Here is a 22,065-nt window from a genome sequence, read left to right as displayed (position 1 = left end):
GGCCCTGAGGCACAGGCAGGTGGGGTGGCCTTTGCCTGCGCCCCAGTGGTGCCACTGCGTGGGCGCGGGTGGTGGCCCGGGCTCCACGTGCTTGTCCTTGGGTTTCAGTTCCTGAGAGCCCGGGACCGAGGCTCACGGGCCTCCCAGGGCAGCTGGTGGACGTCGCGTGCAGGGTGTGCGAGGGTTACCTGGGGCGGCTGGAGCACGGGGACATCGACCTCGCTGAAGACGCCGCCAAGGACCTCACGGAGGACGAGTGGCAGGACCTGACCCAGCAGTACTACACGCTCCTTCAGTAAGACGCCTGGTCGGCGCCCTCTGGGGCCTGCCCGAGGCTCGCGTTATCCAGAGGACGCCGGGTGGACTTTAGGGGTTGTCTGGGGACGTTGGCCCCTGGGACGTCTGGGGCGCCTGTCTGGGAGTTGGGGTGCCTTTTTGGGTGCCTGCCCAGGCCCCTGTTGGCTGATAAGAGGATGACACGGCCGGGCGAGCCTGTGGCACCTTGCGCACCCTGCGTGTCCTTTGCGTCATTTGGGGCCACAGCCGCCGTGGGCGTCCCCTTCGCGGCCAGGCTGCCTGACTGACTCTGGGTGGTCGGGACTAGCGGGGCCGTTGCTCGGCCCAGGCCTCCTGACTCCACGACCTTCGGTTGCCCCTCACTCCCCGGGGGCCCTCTGCGGAGGGCTGCGACCTTTCACAGTGGCCGACGGCGCGGAGCTGGGGCAGAGGCGGGCCAGCACCCGCGCCGGGAGCAGCTCTCCGCCGAGGGAACAAGGCAGCAAAGCTGGAGCCCTTGTTTTGGAGGGTCTGCCTGCAGCCCACACGCACCATCCCAGGGTCGTTTCTGTTGTTCTACTCCTTTCCTTCTTTGGATCAAGTATCTTCTTTTTTATTGGATGTAAATACAGTAAAGGGCACGCCACGTGCTGATGGTATTTCTCCAGGTGGATGAAAGTCTGCATATGTGCTCACGGTGTAGCCACCGCCCAGATCAAGGTAAAGGACATTCCCAGCCCCCCAGCCCCCCTGGTAACCCTTCCCAGGCAGGACCCCACCGAGGTCACGCCTCCTCTGATTCCCACCACCTCCACCAATGTTGCTGTGGAATTTCATGTTCATGGAATCCTACAGGCCGGGCTGTCTCATTTGTGACTTCTGCTCGACACAAGACCTGTGAGATTTATCCAAGTTGGTGCAGAAGCTCATTCTTTTCTGTTGCTGTGCGGAATCCCGTCCTTTCAATAGACCACAGAGCCCTTACTCCTCCTGCTGTGGATGGGCAGGTGGGACACCGCCAGTTTTGAACAATTCCCAAAGTGGCTGTGCGGCTTCGTAAGCCAGCCGTGACACGTGTCCACGCGCCCCGCTCCCCGCGCCGTGGGCAGCCCTCGGCATTGTCACACTTTTTCATTTTCCTTTCTTCGTCGTCTCATTGTGGTCTTAGTTTGCGTTTCTCTGATGGCCGATGGTGATGAACATAGTTTCATATGCTTACTGGCCATTTGGCTATGTTCTCTCGTGAAGTGCTTATTCAAATCTTTTGATCATTAAAGAGAAAGAGGTTGGTTCTCTGTTTATAAAGTTGATTTCTAAGAGTTCTCTACATATTCGTCACCAAGTCCTTTGTTGGAGATGTGCATTAAGCATACCTTCTCCCAGTGCATGACTTGTCTTTTTACCTTTCAATGGAATTTCTTGATGAGGTCCACTGTTTTCATTTTTTCCCTATTATGGTAGGTCGAGTGCTGGTTAAGAAATCTTTGACTATTCAAGGTCATGAAGATGTTCCCCTATGATTTCTTCTACATGTTTTACTGTTTTTCCGTTCACTTTTAGCTTTTCATGACTAATTAATCTTAACTTGTGTGTAAGATAAGAGATATGGATCAAGGTTCTTTTTTTGTATACAGATATTCACTGTGAATAAAAAATAAACATGAATTTTGGCGGAACTTGCTTTCAGCCCTGATCAGCGCTGATCTGTTTTGGTAACTGTTTCATGTACACTTAAATACAATGTGTATCTGCATTGCTAGGTAGTGTGTTATTAAAAATGTCAATTAAGTCAAGTTAGTTATTCAAATCTATATCCTTACTGATTATTTTGCCTGCTTGTTCTCTGAGATACTGAGAGAGCCTAGTTAAAATCTCCAACTGTATTTGAGGTATTAATAGACGTAAAGAGGGTACTTCATAAGAAAAGAATCCAATCAAAGGAATCAAAACAATCTGGACCTGGATGTAGTGAATACTGCATCAGAATATATAAAACAATCACAGAATTAAAAAGAGAAATAGAAATGCAACTGATTTTTGCGTGGTGACTTTGTATCCTGCTACTTTGCTGAATTCATTTATTAGCTGTTCAATTTTCGGGAAAAGTTTGAGAAGGACTTGTATTAGTTCTTCTTTAAATGTTTGGTAGATTTCACCAGTAAAGCCATCACGTCTAGGGCATTTCTTCGCTGGGAGAGTTTTGATTACTGATTCAAGCCCCTTAGTTGTTATAGGTCTATTCGTATTTTCTATGTCCTCATGATTTAGTCTTGGTAGGTTTTGTGTTTCTGGAAATTTGTGTATTTCATCTAAGTTATCCAGCTTGTTGGTGTACAACTGTCCATAGTACTCTCTTATAATCTTTTTTTATTTTTGTAAAATCAGTAGTAATGTCCCTAATATCATTTTTGATTTTAGTAATTTGAGTATTCTCTGTTTTTTCCTTAGTCCATCTAGCTAAAAGTTCACCTACTTTGTTGATCTTTTCAATGAACCAACTTTTGGTTTTATTAATTTTCTCTATTGTTTTTCTATTTTGATTAATTCTGCTCTAATCTTTATTATTTCCTTCCTCCTGCTAGCTTTGGGTTTAGTTTGTTCTTCTTTTTCTAGTTTCTTAAGCTGTAAAGTTAGGTTATTGGTTTGAGATTTTTCTCATTTTTTAATGTAAGCCTTTATAGCTCTACATTTTCCCCTTGGTACTGTTTTCACTACATCCCATAAGTTTTGACGTGTTGTGTTTTAATTTTCATTTATCTCTAAGTATTTTCTTTTTTCTTTAAAATTTATTTATTTATTTTTGGCTGCACTGGGTCTTCGTTGCAGTGCGTGGGCTTCTCATTGCGGTGGCCTGTCTTGTCACGTAGCAGGGGCTCTAGGCACACGGGCTCCAGTAGTTGTGGATGAGGGCTCAGTAGTTGTGGCTCTCAGGCTCCAGAACGCAGGCTCAGTAATTGTGGCGCACGGGCTTAGTTGCTTCGCGGCATGTGGGATCTTCCCAGACCAGGGCTTGAACCCATGTCCCCCTGCATTGGCAGGTGGATTCTTAACCACTGCGCCACCAGGGAAGTTCCTATCTCTAAGTATTTTCTGATTTCCCTTGTGGTGTCTACTTTTATCCATTGGTTGTTTAAGAAAGTGTTGTTGAATTTCCACAGATTTGTGAATTTTCCAGTTGTACTTCTGTCGTTGATTTCTAACTTCATCTTGTTGTGATCAGAGAGGATACTTTGTATGATATCTATCTTTTAGAACCTATTAAGAGTTAATTTGTGGCCTAACTTATGGTCTGTCTTGGAGAATGTCTCATGTGCACTTAAGAACGATGTGTATGTTGTTGTTGGGTGGAGTGTTCTGTATGTTTCTGTTAGATCTAGTTGATTTACTGCGTTAAGTCATCTATTTCCTTATCTTCCATCTTGCTCTTTTATTCATTATTGAGAGTGTGGGGTATTGAAGTCTCCAGTTATTGTAGAACTGTCTATTTCTCCCTTCAATTCTGTCAGTTTTTACTTCATGTATTTTGATGGTCTGTCATTAGATGCATAAATTTTTATAATTGTTATGTCTTCTTGCTGAAGAAGATATAACCTTTATTAATATATTATGTCCTTCTTTGTCTCTGGTAACCTGTTCGACTGCAAGTCTATTTTGTCTGATATTAGTATAGCCACATCTCCTCTCTTTAGTTACTGTTTGCATGGAATATCTTTTCCATCCTTTTACTTTCAGTCTATTTGTGTCTTTAGATCTAAAGTGAGTCTCTTCTAGACAGCATATGGTTGGATCATGTGTTTTTAATTCATTCTGCAGATCTATGTCTTTTGGATTGGAGAGTTTAATCCACTTACATTAAAAATAATAACTGATAAGAAGGGACTTCTTTTTTTTTTCCAACTAAATTTTTTTTTAATAAATTTATTTTATTTATTGTATTTTTGGCTGTGTTGGGTCTTTGTTGCTGTGTGGGCTTTCTCTAGTTGTGGTGAGCTGGAAACTCTGGAAATCAGATTCTCCTCCTTCTCCAGGGTTTGCTGTTTCATGTTATTGTTTCTGTTTATTGTTTTTGGTTTTTTGATTTCTGTAGTCTGTCTCTGTGCCTGAGGTGTAAACTTAAGGTCTTCTTAGGTCTTTTCTATGCCTTTCTCTGGGCATGCACAGTCACTTTCTAATTTTCCCTTTATATGCAGTTGTTTTTAAATGTCCTAGTCTTTTAATGTCTGGCTCTCCAAAAGGGAAGAAGAATAAAATGAAGGGGAGGGAAGGGTGCTGGCCCTGTAAATCCCCTGGAAGGCACTTCAGCTGGAGGGGGTGGGGTTTATAACACTGCGGGGGAGGTCCAGCAATAATGGCTGCCTGTCTTATTTGTCTGTACCTCTATCATCAGGAGGAACAATCAGTGATCAGAGCACAGATCCCCAATATCTGGAGGACAGGGTTCTTTTTTCCCTGCCCTGGCTCCTGCAAGCTATGTGCAAGCTGCTCCAGGACCCATGCACAGCTGCCTGCCACGGGGGTGGGGGATGGGGAGCTGCTACGGTGCTAAGAGCCGGTATTGACCAAAATTAACTTCAATTTACGGTCTAAGGCTTCCCTCAGAGGTTGCACACCTTTAGTAGACTCCAGAGTCCCAAAATAGTTACATCAGATTCTGCCAGTGCAATTGTTGTCTAGGTGGGGAGACAGATTCCTGGTGCTTCGTATTCTGCCATCTTCCCAGAATCCTCCCTTCTACACGTTTTAATTACATGTGAGGTATTTATTATTGCTTTAAATAGTCAGCAATTTTATGTTTTCCTACATATTAACCTTTTTAAGGGAACTTCATTCATTTCTGCAGTTTCATTACTATTTTCTTTCATCCTAAAAAACGTCTTTCAGTATTTCTTCTAGTGACAATCTGCTGGTTAAGAACTCTCTGATTATTTTGTCTGAAGAAGAAGTAGAATTTTACATTTTTTTTTAAAGTTAAGCATTTTTTAAAAATAAATAATTAATTAATTATTTTTTTGGCTGCATTGGGTCTTCACTGCTGCGCAGGCTTTCTCTAGTTGCGGTGAGCAGGGGCTACTCTTTGTTGCGGTGCGTGGGCTTTTCATCGTGGTGGCTTCTCTTGTTTTGGAGCACGGGCTCTAGGTGTGTGGGCTTCAGTAGTTGTGGCACGTGGGGTCAGTAGTTGTGGCACACGGGCTTAGTTGCTCCACGCCATGTGGAATCTTCCCGGACCAGGACTTGAACCCGTGTCCCCTGCATTGGCAGGTGGATTCTTAACCACTGCACCACCAGGGAAGTCCTTACATTCATTTTTAAAAGATAGTTTCACTGGAATAAAATTCTAGCTTTGCAGAGGTTTTTGTTGCTTTTGCATTTTAAGATATTATTCTATCATCTTCTGGCTTTCATAACTTTTATTTACAAATCACCTGTAGTGTTGTTTCTGTTCTTTGAAGGTAGTGTCTTTTTATCTGGGTGCTTTAAGATCTTCTTTCTATCTTTGGTTTTCAGCAGTTTTGTTATAATGCTTTTAGGAGCAGTTTTCTTTGTATTTATCCTGCTTTGGGTTTGTGGGGCTTATTTTGTCTGTTAGTTGGAGCTTCCCATCAAATTTGGAAAATTCTTGGCCATTATTTTTTCCGATATTGCCTCTGCCCCATTCTTTCTCTAACTTCTGTCTGGGATTCCAATTACACATATGTTAGACTGTGTCTCACATGTCTCTTACACTGGTCTCATCTCTCATCATCATCATGACAGTCTTTCTAATATCTTTGAGTCTAACTCTAAACTATATATTCTCTTCCACTGACCTTGCTATCTTTTACCTTAGTAATAGTACTGTACACTTTTAATTACTGTATATTTATGATTTAATTCATGGTAGAAATAGTCCATTCTCTTTACTCCCTTTTCCAGAAATTTTCTATTTATTCTCACGTATGAATTCTCCTAGGTTCATTGCCCTGGTAACTAGTGCAGTTTATCATCTTTTCATTGTTTATTAACCATGTGGATATGCTCTTTTGTGAATTCACTATTCAAGTTTCTTGCCCATCCTTCTATTGTCTCCCATTCTATGGATTTTTTTCATTCTCTTAAAGATGTGTTTTGATAGAGTGAAAATCTTTAGTCATCATAGAGTCCAATTATCTTAGTTTCTCTTCATGATTGATGTTTTATAATACTATTCAAAAATTCCTTGCTGTTTCCAAGTCATGAATTTATACTCCTATGTTTTCTTCTAAAATATTCATTATTTTACCTTTCCTATATTTTTACACATGCCCGTTTGGAGTTGATTTTCGTGTATGGTGTTAGGTAGGTATCAAGATGTATTCTTCCATATGAATATTGGAAATGACTTATAAGTTATTGAAAAGTATTTCTTTTCCCACTGTATGGCCTTGTCATAAATCAGAGTAGCATTAATGTAATTGAAATGGAACTAACCCCTTGATCAGCAAGCAGTCCGGCCTATTCACAGCAGGACAATCTTTGCCACCATAAACCTTCGTAATCATACAGGAGGAATCCAATTTTTTCCACTTCTTCCAGTTCAACTTTTAAAATACATTTATTGAGTTATAATTTGAATGCCATAGACTCCATTAATTGTAAACGTACAATTCAATGATTTTTAGTAAATTCACAAAGTTGTATAAAACTACAATCCAGTATTAGGACATGTCCATCACCCCATAAAATTCCCTTGTTCCCATCTTCAGTCACTCTTTGTTCACAACCCCCGTCCTTTCCAGCCACTAATCTTTTTCTGTCTCTATGGGTTGTATTTTCTGGTTTTTAATAATACTGAGTCTTCTAATCCATAGATATAGAATGTTTCTCCACTTGTTTAGGACTTTTAAAATGTGTATCAACAATGTTTTATAGTTTTCAGAGTTCAAAATTTATACTTCTCTTGCTAAATTTATTCCTGTATGTTTTATTATTTTTAATACTATTATGAATGGAATTAATTTCTTAATTTTAATTTTAGGATTTTTGTTGGTAGCGTATAGAAATGCAATTGATTTTTGTATATTGATCTTGTAACTGTGATTTTGCTGAACTCATTTATTAGTTCTAATAGTTTGCAGTGTGTGTGTGTGTGTGTGTGTGTGTGTGTGTGTGTGTGTGTGTGTTCCTTAGAATTTTCTACATACAGGATATGTCACTGTAGAAAACAATTTTATTTCTTCATTTCCAGTCTTGAGTTCCAGGAACTCAAGATTGGTCTAACATTCAAAAGTTGATCAGTGGCATATTCTTCAACCTTAAAAGGAAGGAAGTTCTATCAAATGCTACAACGTGGATGGACCTTGAGAACATTATAATGCGTGAAATAAGCCAGACACAAAAAGATAAATAATGTATGATTCCACTCATATGAGGTACTCAGAGTCATCAAAATTACAGAGACAGAAAGTAGAATGGTGGTTGCCAGGGACGAGGAGTTAATGGGTACAGAGTTTCAGTTTACAAGATGATGGTGGTGGTGTTTGCACAACGTGAGTGTACTTAATGCCACTAAACTGTACACTTAAAAATATTTAAGGTAGTAAATTTAATGTTATATGTATTTTACCACAATAACATTTTTGGAAAAAAAAGTAAATTGGTAAATTTCATCATGTTTACAGAATAAAGAAGAAAAACTGTATGAGCATCTCAATAGATGCAAAACACTGATGGAATTCAATGTGTCCATGTTAAGTTTTGTTGTTGTTTTTAGCAAACTAGGAAAAGAAAGAAACCTCCTTAATTTGATAAAGTTTATCTACAAAAATCCTAAAGCTAATATATTTCTTAACGGTTATGAACTGAAAGTGTTCCCCTAGAAATCAGAATGAAACAAAAATTCCCACTATCATGACGTCTAGTCAGTACTGACTGAACAATCTGTTGAGTTTAATAGTACAAGAAAAAGAAAGAAAAGGCATAAAATCAGAAAGGAAGACATAAAACTCTTTACTTACTGATGACCTAATTGTGCACATAAAAAATTTTAACAATCATAAAGAAAGTATCATAATTAAGTCAGTTTAGCAAGGTCACTAGGTAACAGGTCAATATACAAAAGTCCACTGTATTTCTGTGTACTGTAACAATCATAACATGAAATTTTAAAAATGAAATTTATAATAACATCAAAACCCTACAAATATCCAGAAAAAATATAACAAAATACAAGGAAAACCCTAAACTGAAAATTATAAAATTATACAGAGAAATTAAAGACCCAATAAGTATGTGTGTGTGTTGTGTGTGTATGTGTGTGTGTATAAAACCACATTCATGAATTAGAAGACTCAGTGGTATAGAGATGTTTGTTTTTCCCAAGCTAATCTATAGATTCATTGTAATCCCCATCAAAATCCACGCAGGGATTTTTTTGGTGGTGGGGGATGGGAGGAGCTGACAAACTGATTCTGAAATTTATTTGGAAATATAAATGATTTACAAAAAACCAAGACAACCTTGATTAAGAAAAATGAAATTAGAGGACTTATGCTCCATATTTGAAGACAAACTGTAAATCTACAATAATTAAGACAGTGTGGCTTGGGGATAAGGTAGGTAAATAGGCCAATGTCACTGGAGAGTCTAGACATAGCTCCTCACATGTCTGAGCACTTATGATCAAGGTGCCACTGCAGTTCAGTGAGGAAGGGTTAGTCTCTCCACTAAATGGTGCTTGAGCAATTAGTATCCTTATAAAAAGAAAGTGTACCTTGAATCCTGACTCACAAATACACAATAATTAATGTGAGATGTGGCATGTGATATGTGAAAGTTTAAAAAATAATAAAACATTGGAGTGTATCTTCATGACGACAAGGAAGGCAAAGATGTCTTAAATAGTTCTCTAAAAGCACTAATCATAATTTAAAAGTTGATAAATTGTACTTTATTGACATTAAGAACTCTGTTTATCAAAAAACACTACAAAGAGAATTAAAAGACAGGCCACAAACTGGAGGAACATATTTACAACACGTATATCCAACAGAGGTCTCGGATCTAGGATCTTTAAAGAACGCCCATAAATCAGTAAGAGAAATAATCCCATTGGAAATGTCACATAAGAAGACAGCAAATGGCCAATCAGCACATGAAGAGACACTAAGCATCACTGAATTCATAATTCAAGGGTGAATTAAAACCACAGAGACGCAACTGCACACCCACAAGAACGGCTGAAAGGTCAGCCGAGATGTGGAGCGGCTGGAGCCTTAATCTGCTGTTGGGGTGGGGGGGGCGGGGGTGTCTGGAAATCGGTGCAGCCTGTCTAGAAAAGCCTCAGGCGTTTTGTATAAATTGAGGCATCTACATACCCTATGACCCAGCTCTGCCGTGCTTGGGGCGTTTGTCCAAGAGAAATGAAAACACATCTGCAGAGGGTCTTCATTCATAATCTGGAAACCACCAACGGTGTGAAAAACTTGCCGCGGATGCCTGCAACGCCACACGTGGCTCTCAACGTCGTTCTGTTGACTGAACGAGCCACTGGTGTGAAGTTCAGTGCCAGGAGGCGTCCACACAGGGGTGGGGAGAACAGGTCAGAGGCAGAGGGGTCTGGCCGACGTGGTCTCCAGGGCAACATTTTGAGGGGTTGGCAGTGTTTGCATCTGGACCCGGGTGGCACCTGCATGAGAGTACCTGTGCGAGAATGGTCAGCTCCCCAGCAGGGCTGTGCCCTTGGCTTGAAGTCCCAGGTGTAACCAGGGGTGGCAGCAGCAGACCCCACAAGGGCCACTGTGGCACCTTCCGAGCTAGGGAGCTCGTTAGGGAACCAGAGGGCGGTTAGCTCGGTCTGTCCCCGTTCCTTCCTTGTTGAGGCGCCCGGGGTCCCCACGCGGGGTGTGCGTGTCGTCAGGACCAGAAGGGCAGGTGCTGTGTCCCTTTCTTTCTTATCATCAGCATCTGGGGGGAGGGTGCTTGTTCTCTGGCGATTATGGGGGTGTCTGGGACTGGGAGCTTGGCCAGGCCTCCACCTTAGGCTGGGGTCCCGCCTCCTCCCTTCCGTCCTCTGCCCTCAGGGGGAAGCGACAGTTTTCCTATTGTGATGCACAAACTCACAGGGGACTCCATCCTGCCTGGATGCCGCTGTGAGGGGCTGAGGCCTCGTTCCGAGCCCCAGGGCTTGGGCGCCCTGGGGAGACCGTGGGGACCCTTCCCCGAGGGAAGATCAACCCCTGTCTTCTTTCTGAGCGCAAGTGGCGATTGCGTTTGCTGGTCTCCTGGGCAGCTCTGCCCCTGGCCATCAGGCTGGGCTCTCGGGGACCCGCCTCATTTTGCATGGCACCCGGGCCGGTCTCTGCTGCCGGACGGGAGGGTTACAGACAGCTCGGGACTCACACCTGCTTCCGCCAGGTCCTGTCTTCTCCCTGGGGTCAGGTAGAGCGTGTGCACCACCAAGGTGGGCCAGGGGGCTCCGGGGGCTCCCCTTCTGTGTGTCCTGTTAGAACCAGGGGGCGAAGCCCCGTCTGACCCGTCACCCACGTTCCCTGCACCAAAGGGGGCTCCTGCTTTCTCACGCCCCAAACTCGGCTCCTTGGTATGGGGGCCTCTCCCCCACCATCGGGGACCCCACTCATCGCTTCTCCCTCCCTGTTGCCGCCCCTTCCCAGCAGGGTGGGCACAACACTGTGCACAGACGTCCGTGTCCCAGGAAGCTTCTTCCCCACGCCAGGGCCATCCCCGCAGGTGGTGGCCGGTGGCCTCGGAGCCCCGCGCAGTGTCCTCTGCTGCAGTCCCCCCTCGCGTGGGGTTGCGATGCGGCCCGGGGGTGGGTTTCCTGGTCCCAGGCTTCAGGGACGCACCAGCAACCGAGCTCTGAACCCGTCCAGACAGCTATGCCGTCTGCCTGCCTTATTCCCTTAAGTTATGGTGGCTTCCTGGGGGGGCCCCATGGCCAATCTGGCAGTCAAGCCCACGGGACACTAAGCTGGCATCCAGCCTGCGTGAGCTGCAGGACCCTGGGTGCTGCCGGCGTGAGCAGCTCGGCTTTCCCACACGGGCCTGCAAGGGCCACCCTGACGTGGGTCCGGAACAAGGACCCTGGCCTTCATCTCCCGGCACTTTTTCTGGGCCCAGGCACAGCGCCCTGGGGTGTCCTCAAATCGGGGGTCCCCACGACCCTACAGGCCACGTTCCCGGGCACCCGTCGGGCGGGCAGCAGGATGCTCTGCGCCTGCCCCTCGCCCTTTCCTCGGGCGGCCACTTGCTGGCACCTGGGCACCGCCCTCGGAGCCTCACGGGCTTTCTGGATCTTGCTTTGTAGCGGCGAGGCGTTCATCTCCAATTCAAGAAACTACTTTTCACAGTGCCAAGCTCTGCTGAACAAAATCACCTCTGTGAACCCTCAGACGGAGATCGACGGGCTTCGGAACATCTGGATCGTAAAGCCCGCGGCCAAGTCCCGGGGCCGAGGTAAGTTCCGAGCTGGGCGCCCTGCGGGGACAGCCAGCCGTGGCGGCGGGGGCGGGGCTGGGCGCCAGGCTCCCTGGGGGGCTCAGGACTCGCGGGTCCCGGGGAGCGGGCGTCCCAGTGACCCTGGTCTTCATGGCTGCTGTTCCAAGTTTTGCTAAGTAATTAGGATTAATTAGGAAGTTCCATCTCTAGTCCTCAGTTAGACTGTAGTTTTCTTTTTCGTATTTGCTCGCTCGCCAGCTGCTGCAATGGAATGAGGACTCCGCATCCAGCAGCAGTGGGGGCCTGGGCCCAGGGTGGTTATAAAACCCCCAGAGGCACTGGCCTCTTGCAGGCACATCCTGAGTGCCCTGTGAGCTCTGTCCCTGGTGACCCCGGCTCAGGTTTTCTACTTCTCCTTGCGTCACGGCTGTGACCGTGCCCTCTTCTTTATTCCTAATGGTGAATACTGTGGGTTCTTCATTTAAAAACAGGATTTCAAGGTGATTTTCCAATCTTATGAGTGTTTCCAAAGAACCAACTTTTGGTTGCATTTCTTCAATTTTCCTGTGAGGGATTGTTCCCTCTTGGTGCTGACTTAAATGCTAAGCTTATCTATTCCCTAAACATCCTTGTGCAACCGTAGAAGCTTTCAGGCTATGGAAATGTCCTCCTAATACAGCCATCCCTGCATCCTCTTGTTTATACATATGATGTTCTCTTTTCCCTGAGTATCTAAATAGACCTTACCTTTTGTTTGCATATTCTATTTGCCCCTTGAGTTATTTGAGGGGTTTTATTGTTGCTGTAAATTCATAAGTGGTTACTTTTTATGTGATTTTTTTAAAAAAGCTTTATTAATTTGTGACATTCCTGCATTCGGTCCTGGATATCCTGCATTCAGGATGTCCTGAAACATTCTCTTTCCTGAGCTCCTGCCTGCTCTCAGCAAGCACCCTCCCGGGCCGGGCCAGTGTCCCTCCCTGGGCTCTCTCCTGAGCCCAGACCTTCCACCCACTGCCGACACTGCATCCCCGGGGACGCTCCACAGGCACCTCAAACCCACCTGTTCAAAACCGAGTGCACGCCTTTGTGCCAGGTCACTGGCTGTACTCCCACCGCCTGGCCCCCAACCCAGTGCCCCCGTCTGCTCTCGGCCCAGGGGTTTGCAGCTTCGTCCTGGACTTTGGTCTCAAGATGGCAAGGTCTCCACTTGCTGTAACTGAAGAGCGGGGTCCTGTGTTTTGTGAGGAAAGCTCCCTCGTGCCCCGTGCTGTCACTGCCCCTGGGCCTCGCAAGTGGCACCCCCACCCCCGTGCCGGCCAGGAGAGCCAGACCGCCCCGCATCTCGGCCTCTCCTCACGCTTGTCCATCGCAGGTTGGCAGGGAGGATGGCGAGTCCCCCCACCATCTTGTGACACAGTTCAGGCTTCTGGGGTGTCACGGCAGAGAAAGAGAGGGCTGGGGGGGGTGGTTCTGTTGGTGACATTAAATGCTGCAGCCCAGGGAAATGCACGTCACTTTGGCTCAGATGCCACTGGTCACCACCAGTCACACGGCTTAACTTTGGGGCATGCAAACCCTCCTGCAAAGTGGAGGGGTGCAGACGTGGGGGAAGAGTCGTGCACCCCAACCCCGCCCTGTTCACCCCCACTTGTCCAGTCGCCCTGGGTGTGAGGCCTCACCAGCCCTTGGAGCCCATGGGGCCGCCCATCACGCCGCCTGCTGGTTTCCTGAGGCTGCAGAGCCCGACCTGCTTCCCTGCTCCCCCCGTACCCGGGCCAGTGCTCAGCTCGCTGGCTGCCTCTTCACGGGGCCTCTGTCCCCATCCCCGACCTTCCCCATTCTCAGTCCTCTCGGGAGGCCCGCGGTCGGCCTTGTGGTGGGTGAGCCTGGAGGGCTGCCCTGGCTGTGGCCTCGACCCCGAGGGCAGAGCTTTTCCCGCGCAGCTCCCCAGCGCCGGACGGCAGGCGTTGTTCTGGGGCTGGGGGCTGAGCGGTGGCCTCTTGCAGACATAGTGTGCATGAACCACGTGGAGGAGATCCTGGAGCTGGTGGCTACAGACCAAGCCCCCGCCAAGCACCACAAGTGGGTAGTGCAGAAGTACATCGAGACGCCGCTGCTCGTCTACGACACCAAGTTTGACATCCGGCAGTGGTTCCTGGTCACCGACTGGAATCCGCTGACCATCTGGTTCTACAAGGAGAGCTACCTGCGCTTTTCGACGCAGCGCTTCTCCCTCCACAATCTGGACAGGTCAGCGGGGGTCAGCTAGGTGCCATCGAGGGTGGGCTCCCACCAGCACCTGGGGTGCGAGGCAGGTCTCGTGTGCCCGGCGGGGTGCTGTGTCGTGCTCGGGCCTGGGGAGGCTACTCGACCTCCCTCTGCGAGGGGCGGGCCCAGGCCCCCTGCCCGTCAGAGCCAGTGCCTTGCGCCCCCGTGGGGTGTGCATCTTCTCCAGAAAATCCTAAAAGCGCCGTCTGCCGTGTGCTCGTGGGCACCAGGCACCCTCCGCGGGGGAGGCTGAGTGGCCGGCCGTGCCCCTCCGCTGACCACACGGGCCGGGCTCGGGGTGCAGCTCTGCTCGCTGTCTTGGTCCCCTCAGCATGTGGAGGGAGGGGACAGGTAGGGCTCCTTTGGGAGCCTCCTGGGGACCAGCCCCTCAAATCCTGCAGTAGACCCTGCGCGGCCTTCGCTTTGCGAGCCCCCAGAGCCGTGGGGTGGGGATCCTGCAGGCGGGGAAGCTGCTGGAGTGTCTGGGGAGGTGGGAGGGCGGCTCTCCGACGAGGCAGACTGTGGGACGTGAGGGTGGCCTGAGGGGTCCTCTGAGGATGACCCCAGCCGCGCGGGGTTAGGAGGGGCCAAGACGATGCGAGCAGTACCCGATACAGGGCGCAGGGGGTGCCGGGAAGCAGCTCAGACCTGCAGGAGTGGGTGCCGTGGGGTGGGTGAACCCAGGCCCACCAGGGTCCCAGAGCGGGCAGGCCGGGTGTGTGTCAGGACGAGAGCCCACCAGCGAAGTCTTGGGAACGTGCCATTCTCTTGAGAGAATAGCTGCCGCCTCTCTTTCCAAATGGAGGGCCTCCGTAGCTCTGCTTTGTGACCACACGCGGGGTGCCAGGCTGGGTGCCTAGGCAGCTTGGCGGGGGCTACAGGGGAGCCCGTCAGTATCACGAGGACTGAAGGTTGCTCAACAGAGACCTTGAGGGGGGTCACTGTGCTCAAGCTGGGCGCTGTGACCACACCTGGGGTCACACCTGGCAGGAGCAGGCAGCTGGGACAAGTGGTCCTGGCCGGCAGCTCAAGGAGCACATTTGTCCCCACCAGGCCAGGAGGGCCTGGAGGAGGGGTCCTGGGCTGACGGGGCAGTGAGAAGCCCACGGAGCCCCTTCCAGCCTGCCCGGCCCTGCCAAGCTGTGAGCTGTGTGCCTGGCAGGTCTCTTACCCTCTCTGAGCCATTTCTCCATCCGGGACCATAACCCTCTCCCCAGGCTGACAGGAGATTCTCTGAAATTGTTTCTGAACTGTGTCAGCTCCCAGCACTGTTTTCAGCTTCCAAAACTCTTCCGTGTGCCTGTATCTTGTTTCTTGTATCTGTCTTATGGGAGTACAGCTGCCTCATGGTCACAGGGGCGGTATCACCACCCAGAACAAGATGGCAAATCCCCAGGCCCACGGACACGTTTAAATGAAAATGACTTTGAACAAGACCCATGTATTTTATAATCTCCTAGTAGATTCTATTCAATTTAAATCCTGTTTAGAACAATGCCAGAGTATAAACGAATTAATTGTAAATTTCACTTAGCGGATCTTTCTCGCCTTGGGGGGCTCTGGCTCTCCTCCAGGGACAGGTGGGGAAACAGGCTCAGAGGGTGGTACTTGCTGGAGGCCCCTAGTTGGTGGCCCCGGGCTGGCTGGCTTCTGCCCTGCCCTCCCCTCCCCACCCCATGGTGGTCCCAGGCCGGATGGGAGGGCCGTCCTGAGGTTGCCTAGGAGGATAGGGAACCGGTCAGAACCTCTCCTGTTGCGGCGGTGGTGCGCCGGGGTCAGGGCCCGCGGGGGCAGGGTCTCGGGGGCGGAGCCTCGGGGCGGGGTCTGGGCGGGGCCTCAGGGTGGGGTCCCGGGGCGCCCGCTGGGTGGAGAGAAGCCTGCGCGCCCGCCCCCGACCCTGACGGCGGCCTTGCCTCGCAGCGCCATCCACCTGTGCAACAACTCCATCCAGAAGCACCTGAAGAACGACAAGGACCGGAGCCCCCTGCTGCCGGGTCACAACATGTGGACCAGCACCCGGTTCCAGGAGTACCTGCAGAAGAGGGGCCGCGGGGCCGTGTGGGGCAGCGTCATCTACCCGTCCATGAAGAGGGCCATCACCAACACCATGAAGGTGGCCCAGGACCACGTAGACCCGCGGAAGAACAGCTTCGAGCTGTACGGCGCCGACTTCATCCTCGGGCGCGACTTCAAGCCCTGGCTGATCGAGATCAACTCTAGCCCCGCCATGCACGCGTCCACGCCGGTCACGGCCCAGCTCTGCGCGCAGGTGCAGGAGGACACCATCAAGGTGGTGGTGGACCGCAAGGTCGACCGAAACTGCGACGTCGGCAACTTCGAGCTGCTGTGGAGACAGGTGAGGGGGCGGGGCGTCCCTCTCCCGCTGGCCACCTCGGGGTGGCCCCTCCCCACGCCCCGGGGGGTCTCACCCAGCTGGCCTTTGCCGTCCAGCTTTCCAGTCTCTCCTCCCCAGCCAACCCCAACTCTGTGGCCACCAGGCAGGGGGCCCTCTGGCTGGGCTGGCGGGATGTCCGTGGCCTCCAGGCCCCTCTAGGCTGTTCCTTTTCCGACCTGCAGTGTCCTCCGTCCTCCTGGGGAGGGAAGATCCAGCCTTCCTTCAGGGGTCTTTCCGGGGGCCTGCTCCCCCAGGAGCCCTCCTGCAGGCCAGGCAGCAAAACCCTGCAACCTGGCCCCCCTGGAGGGAGGACCCAGTGGGCAGCCCAGCCATCGGGAAGTGTGGCCGGGGCTTCTCCCTGAGGCCTTACACCTGACCGGCAGGCCAGGAAAGGGCCAGCCAGCACCCCTCACCTCATCCTTCCCTCCCCAGCCTGCAGTGGAGCTGCCCCCCTTCCCGGGGTCCGACCTCTTCGTGGAAGGGGTGGGCGTGGGGAAACCCAAGAAGCAGATGCCGCCCATCTCCAACTTTGACTTTGCATCTCCACTCTTGGACGTTCATCCACTAAGAGAGAGGTGCCCCTCGGCCATGCCAGGCCTGGCTCCGGGACCCCCACGAATGGCTCTCCAGCAAGACTTGAAACTGAAAGACGAAAAGGTACTTCCTTGCACCTTGCCTGTGCCCTTAAAGAGGCTGGCGGAGAGAAGTGCTAAAGTAAAGTGCGGCCGCAGGGAGTCTGACGGGAAGATAGAGCCCCCCCACCTGTACCTTTCAGCGCCTAGACAATAAGGCCCTGAGCTCTGCTCTCGCCAAGGCCGAATCAGACGAACACTTGCATCCAAACTTATTAAATGTGCACCCGCTGCCGTCCCTTCTTCCGAGCGTGAAGACAGCGGAGAGCGCTCAGTTTCAGCCGCCCAGACCGTCAGGTAACAGCGCCGTGCTTGTGCCCGTCTGAGCCCCGGGTCTGCGTGGGGCTACCTGCTCTGCGTCCTCTAGGGCGGGGCGGGGCCTCTCGTCCAGGCACCGGCCTGAGCTCAGAGCAGGGTTCAGGGCGCCCTGGCCCCATCCTGGTCCCGGCCAGTTGTCGGGATAGTGGGGGGCCTGCTGAGCGCCGGGTCCCCTGCACAGGACCAGGTGGGTGACAGCCTTCGTGTCTCTCCCCTGTGGGGTGTGGCGCCAATGGGGCGTTGAGTTTGAGATCTGCATAGGCGCCAAGTGCCGCAGGCGGGAGGGGGCCGGCAATCACTGGACCCTTGCGCTGTTTTCTGAAGCTTCTGGTGGAGCGGGCCACGCGAGGCCCGGGAGCCTGGCCTGGGCTTGGCCTCCGAACACAGGCAGGCAGGTATGGAGCAGCCCTGCGTCTCTAGGGGTGGCCTGGCTATGTCTGCACCCCAGTGCCGTCTCCAATGGTCTGGAACCCAGCAGTGGCCAAGAGAGTGACACCAGCCAGGGCCATGCCCCCACCTGCTCTGCCCCAGGTGCACCTGTCTCCCTGAACTCGCCAGAACACCTGCACCTGCTGTGCCCACCACCCCCCTGGGTTCTCAGTGTGTCTGTCTGTCTGTCTCTCTTTCTCCCTGGCACTAACAGCCTCTTTGCCTGTCTGTCTGTGTCCCCATGGATTGTAAGCTCTCAGGGGCTGGGCTCTTGGTGCACCCTTGCACCTGGGGCCATGCCTGGCACATAGCAGATGCTCAGTACATGTCTGTCGCATCAGCACGTGTGTGGACCACCCCCCAGAGTTGCCAGCTCCGGGCACGGTGAGCGTGTGCTTTCAGAGCTGGCAGGGCCCTTGGAGGCCACCTCCAGTCCGGCCCGCCATCCTCACCCCATGTCCAGTCTGGCACCAAGGTCTGTCAGCCCTACTGCCTAGCAGCTTGCCTCTCCATGGGGGCAATTTCCAGGTTTTTTCTGTAATGCACTGTGCAGCTTTCCCCAGGCATCTTCCTAGGAGTGAGTGTCAACAGGGCGCACACAGCTTCTACCTAAGTAGGTGTATTAGCTGCTGTAACAGAGTACTGCAAACTTGGTGGCTTAAACCACAGACATTTTCTCTGAAGGCCACAAGTCCAAAACCAAGGTGTTGGCAGGGCCGAGCTCTCAGAGCCTGTAGGGAAGAAACTTCCTGTCTCTTCCAGCTTCTGGCAGCCGCTGGCAGTCCTCAGTGTTCCTTGGCTTACAGACGAGTCACTCCAATCTCTGCCCTGCTTCACACGGTGTTCCTTCAGTGTGTCACTGTGTCCAAATTTCCCTCTTAAAAGGACACCAGTTGTTGGATTGGGTCCCACCCTCCTCTAGTAAGGTGACCTCACCTTACCTTGATTACATCTGCAAATAAGGTCACATTCACAGATTCCAAGTGGACATGAACTTGGCGGTGGAGGGGGGTGGGGTATTAAACCTGGTGCACTGGGCACTGCAAGCGTGGCCAGAGGGACTGCACTTTGACCGTGGTCACACCGTGGCTACACTGTGGCCATTGCTCCCATTGGTGCCAATACTTGGCGTTGACAGGGCATCTTGTTTGCCTCTGGAGGGAGTGATGACCCTCGTTTGCATTTTCCTATTTACTAATAAAATGGCCTATTTTCAGACATGCGTTGGCCAATTAGGTCTCCTGTCCTGAAAAGCACATCTTTTGTCTGATCGTCCTTAGAACTGCACATCTTTTTTGCTGATTTGTAGGGGTGACAGCCATCTATTCTGGATTCTCCTCCTTTTTCAGTTGATTTGTGTGGCAAACACTGTCTCCCACTTTGTGATCTGTCTTTTCACTCCTTTATGGTGTCTTTGGATGTAAAGCTACCTTAATTTTAATAAACTCCAATAGGTCAAGCTTTTCCTCGACAGTTGGTGATTTTTATGGCTTGTGACCTTACCCTGAGGTCGTGAAGCCCTCTTCTTCTAGGAGCATTGCTGTGACTCATACATTCCAGCCTTGAATGTTCCTGGAGCTGACTTGGCACGTGGTGTGAGACATGGGGGCCCAACCGCCCCTCCCCTGTTCACCTGCAGGCTGGCACTGTTGCGTGTTGGCACCTCTGGACCTTCTGGTCAGCTCCACCATTTTGTTTGTCTGCCCTGGGACAGTGCCACAAGGTCTTCATTACTACAGCTTTGTAGGATGTCTTTGTGCTAGTCAGACAAGTCCTATAAGCTTCTTTTTCTTCCTTGAAAATGACTCAGCTGTTCTTGACCCCCCTACACCTCCATACAGGTTACAGAATTAGGTTGTCAAGATCCACCAACATAATTTTTTATTAAAATTAAAAAATTTTTATTGCTATTAAATTCATCAGTTTGGGGAGAACTGACTTCTTTACATTATTGAGCCTTAGAATCTGTGAACATGGTATATCTCTCCATAAATAAATCCTTTAAGATCTTTCAATAAACTCCTAGAATTTTCTTCGTAATGGTCTTGCACTTTTTTGTTGGATTTAGACATATATTTTTTATTTTTTTATTCTATTGTAAGTAGTATCAAATAAAAATTTTTTTTTCCTGCAAATTGTGGCTGGTTGATAGAAAGGGAATTGATTTTTATGAATGGATTCTTTTTTTAAAAAAATTATTTATTTATTTTTTTATTTTTGGCTGCATTGGGTCTTTGTTGCTGAGCGGGGGCTACTCTTTGTTGCGGTGTGTGGACTTCTCATTGTCGTGGCTTCTCTTGTTGCAGAGCACGGGCTCTAGGCACGCGGGCTTCAGTAGTTATGGCACACGGACTCAGTAATTGTGGCTCGCGGGCTCCAGAGGGCAGGCTCAGTAGTTGTGGCGCATGGGCTTAGTTGCTCCGCGGCATGTGGGATCTTCCCGGGCCAGGGCTCGAACCTGTGTCGCCTGCATTGGCAGGTGGATTCTTAACCACTGTGCCACCAAGGAAGCCCCAAAATGTAAAACTCTTAGTAGTAAATGTAGGTCCAGGAAGATCCCACATGGCCCCGTGCGCCACAGCGACTGAGCCTGCGCTCTAGAGCCTGCAAGCCACAACTACTGAGCCCACGTGCCACAACTACTGAAGCCCGTGCACCTAGAGCCCGTGCTCTGCAACAAGAGACGCCACCACAATGAGAAGCCCAAGCACCACCACGAAGAGTAGCCCCCGCTTGCCGCAACTAGAGAAAGCCCTCGCGCAGCAACGAAGACCCGATGCAGCCAAAAATAAATAAATAAATAAAATGAATTTATTTTTTTAAAAAAAGAGTTTTAAATTTTGTTTTTGACATAAAAGTCCTAATCCATTTGGAGTTGACTTTTGTATATGGTGTGAGTTAAGAATCGAATTTTAGTTTTGTTCATGTAGAAAATTTTTTCAGTTATTTTTTGAACAATTTATTTCTATCCCCCTGTGAACTGGTATCCCACCTGTGTGTATGTGTGGGTCTATTTCTGGAGTCTCTATTCTGTTCCACTGGTGAGTTTGCCCCCCTGCACCAGTGCCACGCTGCTTATTGTATCTGGTAGGGCAAGTTGCCTCTCTCTGCTCATCTTCATAAGGGTCTTGGTCCTTCTTGACCTCATTCTTTTCTATATAAATGTCCTAGTTGTTTTATCAAGTTCAACAAAAAAAATCCTATTGATATTTTGGTTGGATTTGCATTGAATCCATGGATCAATTTTGGGGAAATGGATAAATTAATGAAATCATATCTTTCTACCCATGAACGTGACATATCTCTCCATTTACTTAGATCACTTTAAATTTTAGAATTTTCCCATCAGAGATCATAGACATCTTTTATTAGATTTATTTTTCTTACTTGATATTCAGATACTACTGCACATGGTGTCATCTCTCTATATAAATTTTCTCATTGTTTGCTGCTGGCATGTAGAATGAAACTGACTTTTATATATTAATTTTCTATCTGCCACATTTCTAAACTCTCCCATTATTCCTAAAAATGTGTATGTATCTTCTTTTGAGTTTCTATGTAAATAATTATATCCTGTGTAAATTGCTTTATATCTTCCACTCCAACCTTCTTGCCCCTATTGTCTTGTCTTATTGTACTGGCTAGAACCTCCTACACAATGTTGGGCACCATTGTTGAATTCCTGATTTTAAAGAGAATGTTTCTAACATTTTCTCATTTATAATGACATTTTCTGTAGGTCTTAATAAAGCTATAGATATGATATATAGATATAAATGTATAGATACTCTAGCATGTTAAAGTAGTTTCTTTCTAATCCTTACCAAGAATTTTTAATACAAATGTGTAGTGAATTTTCTCAACAATTTTTTTTGCATCTATGAGACTATCTTAAGTTTTTTCTTCTTTATATTATTAAAGTGGTAAATAACATCAATAGGTTTTTCTTTTTCTAAGAAGTTGCCTGTAGCACCTAACATCAATCAATTTTTGCATGTTAAACCAACCTTGCATTCCAGGAATGAACCTAACTTGGTTTGATGTTGAGTTTGATATATGTCTGGATGTGGTTTCTTGCATGTGGTTAAAACTGGTTCTCAACCACAGTTTATTTACATACGACTGTGGATAGACATTTACATTGTTTCTAGTTCAGACTATTACAAATAGTGCTGTTGTGAGCACTCCTGAATTTGGTGAACATGTATACATCTTTCTGTAGGAATGGAGTTGCTGGGTCATGCATTCAGCTTTGGTAGACACTCCCAAGGAATTTTCCAGAGTGACTGTGCCAGTGTAAATTCCACCACAGTGTATGAGTCTTCCAGT

The 22,065-nt window shown here is 48.9% G+C and overlaps 1 protein-coding gene across 1 annotated transcript in view; it reads left to right on the top strand.

Annotated features, from left to right (window-relative positions):
• The window catches only part of TTLL8 (tubulin tyrosine ligase like 8), a 41,582-nt gene extending 24,371 nt beyond the window's left edge, over positions 1 to 17,211 (top strand). Inside the window, exons 9-13 of the mRNA XM_059934908.1 lie at positions 109 to 295; positions 11,558 to 11,706; positions 13,698 to 13,941; positions 15,880 to 16,315; positions 16,787 to 17,211. Of these exons, the coding sequence (XP_059790891.1) occupies positions 109 to 295; positions 11,558 to 11,706; positions 13,698 to 13,941; positions 15,880 to 16,315; positions 16,787 to 17,143 (1,373 nt within the window). The 3' untranslated portion in view covers positions 17,144 to 17,211. The remainder of the gene's footprint in view (positions 1 to 108; positions 296 to 11,557; positions 11,707 to 13,697; positions 13,942 to 15,879; positions 16,316 to 16,786) is intronic.
• Positions 17,212 to 22,065: the final 4,854 nt, after the last annotated feature.

Source organism: Balaenoptera ricei, chromosome 10 (genome assembly GCF_028023285.1).
Source record: "Balaenoptera ricei isolate mBalRic1 chromosome 10, mBalRic1.hap2, whole genome shotgun sequence".
In the NCBI taxonomy this organism is placed as follows: domain Eukaryota; kingdom Metazoa; phylum Chordata; class Mammalia; order Artiodactyla; family Balaenopteridae; genus Balaenoptera; species Balaenoptera ricei.
The sequence above is the reverse complement of the archived record's forward strand: the minus strand, read 5'-3'. Positions and strand labels throughout refer to the sequence as shown.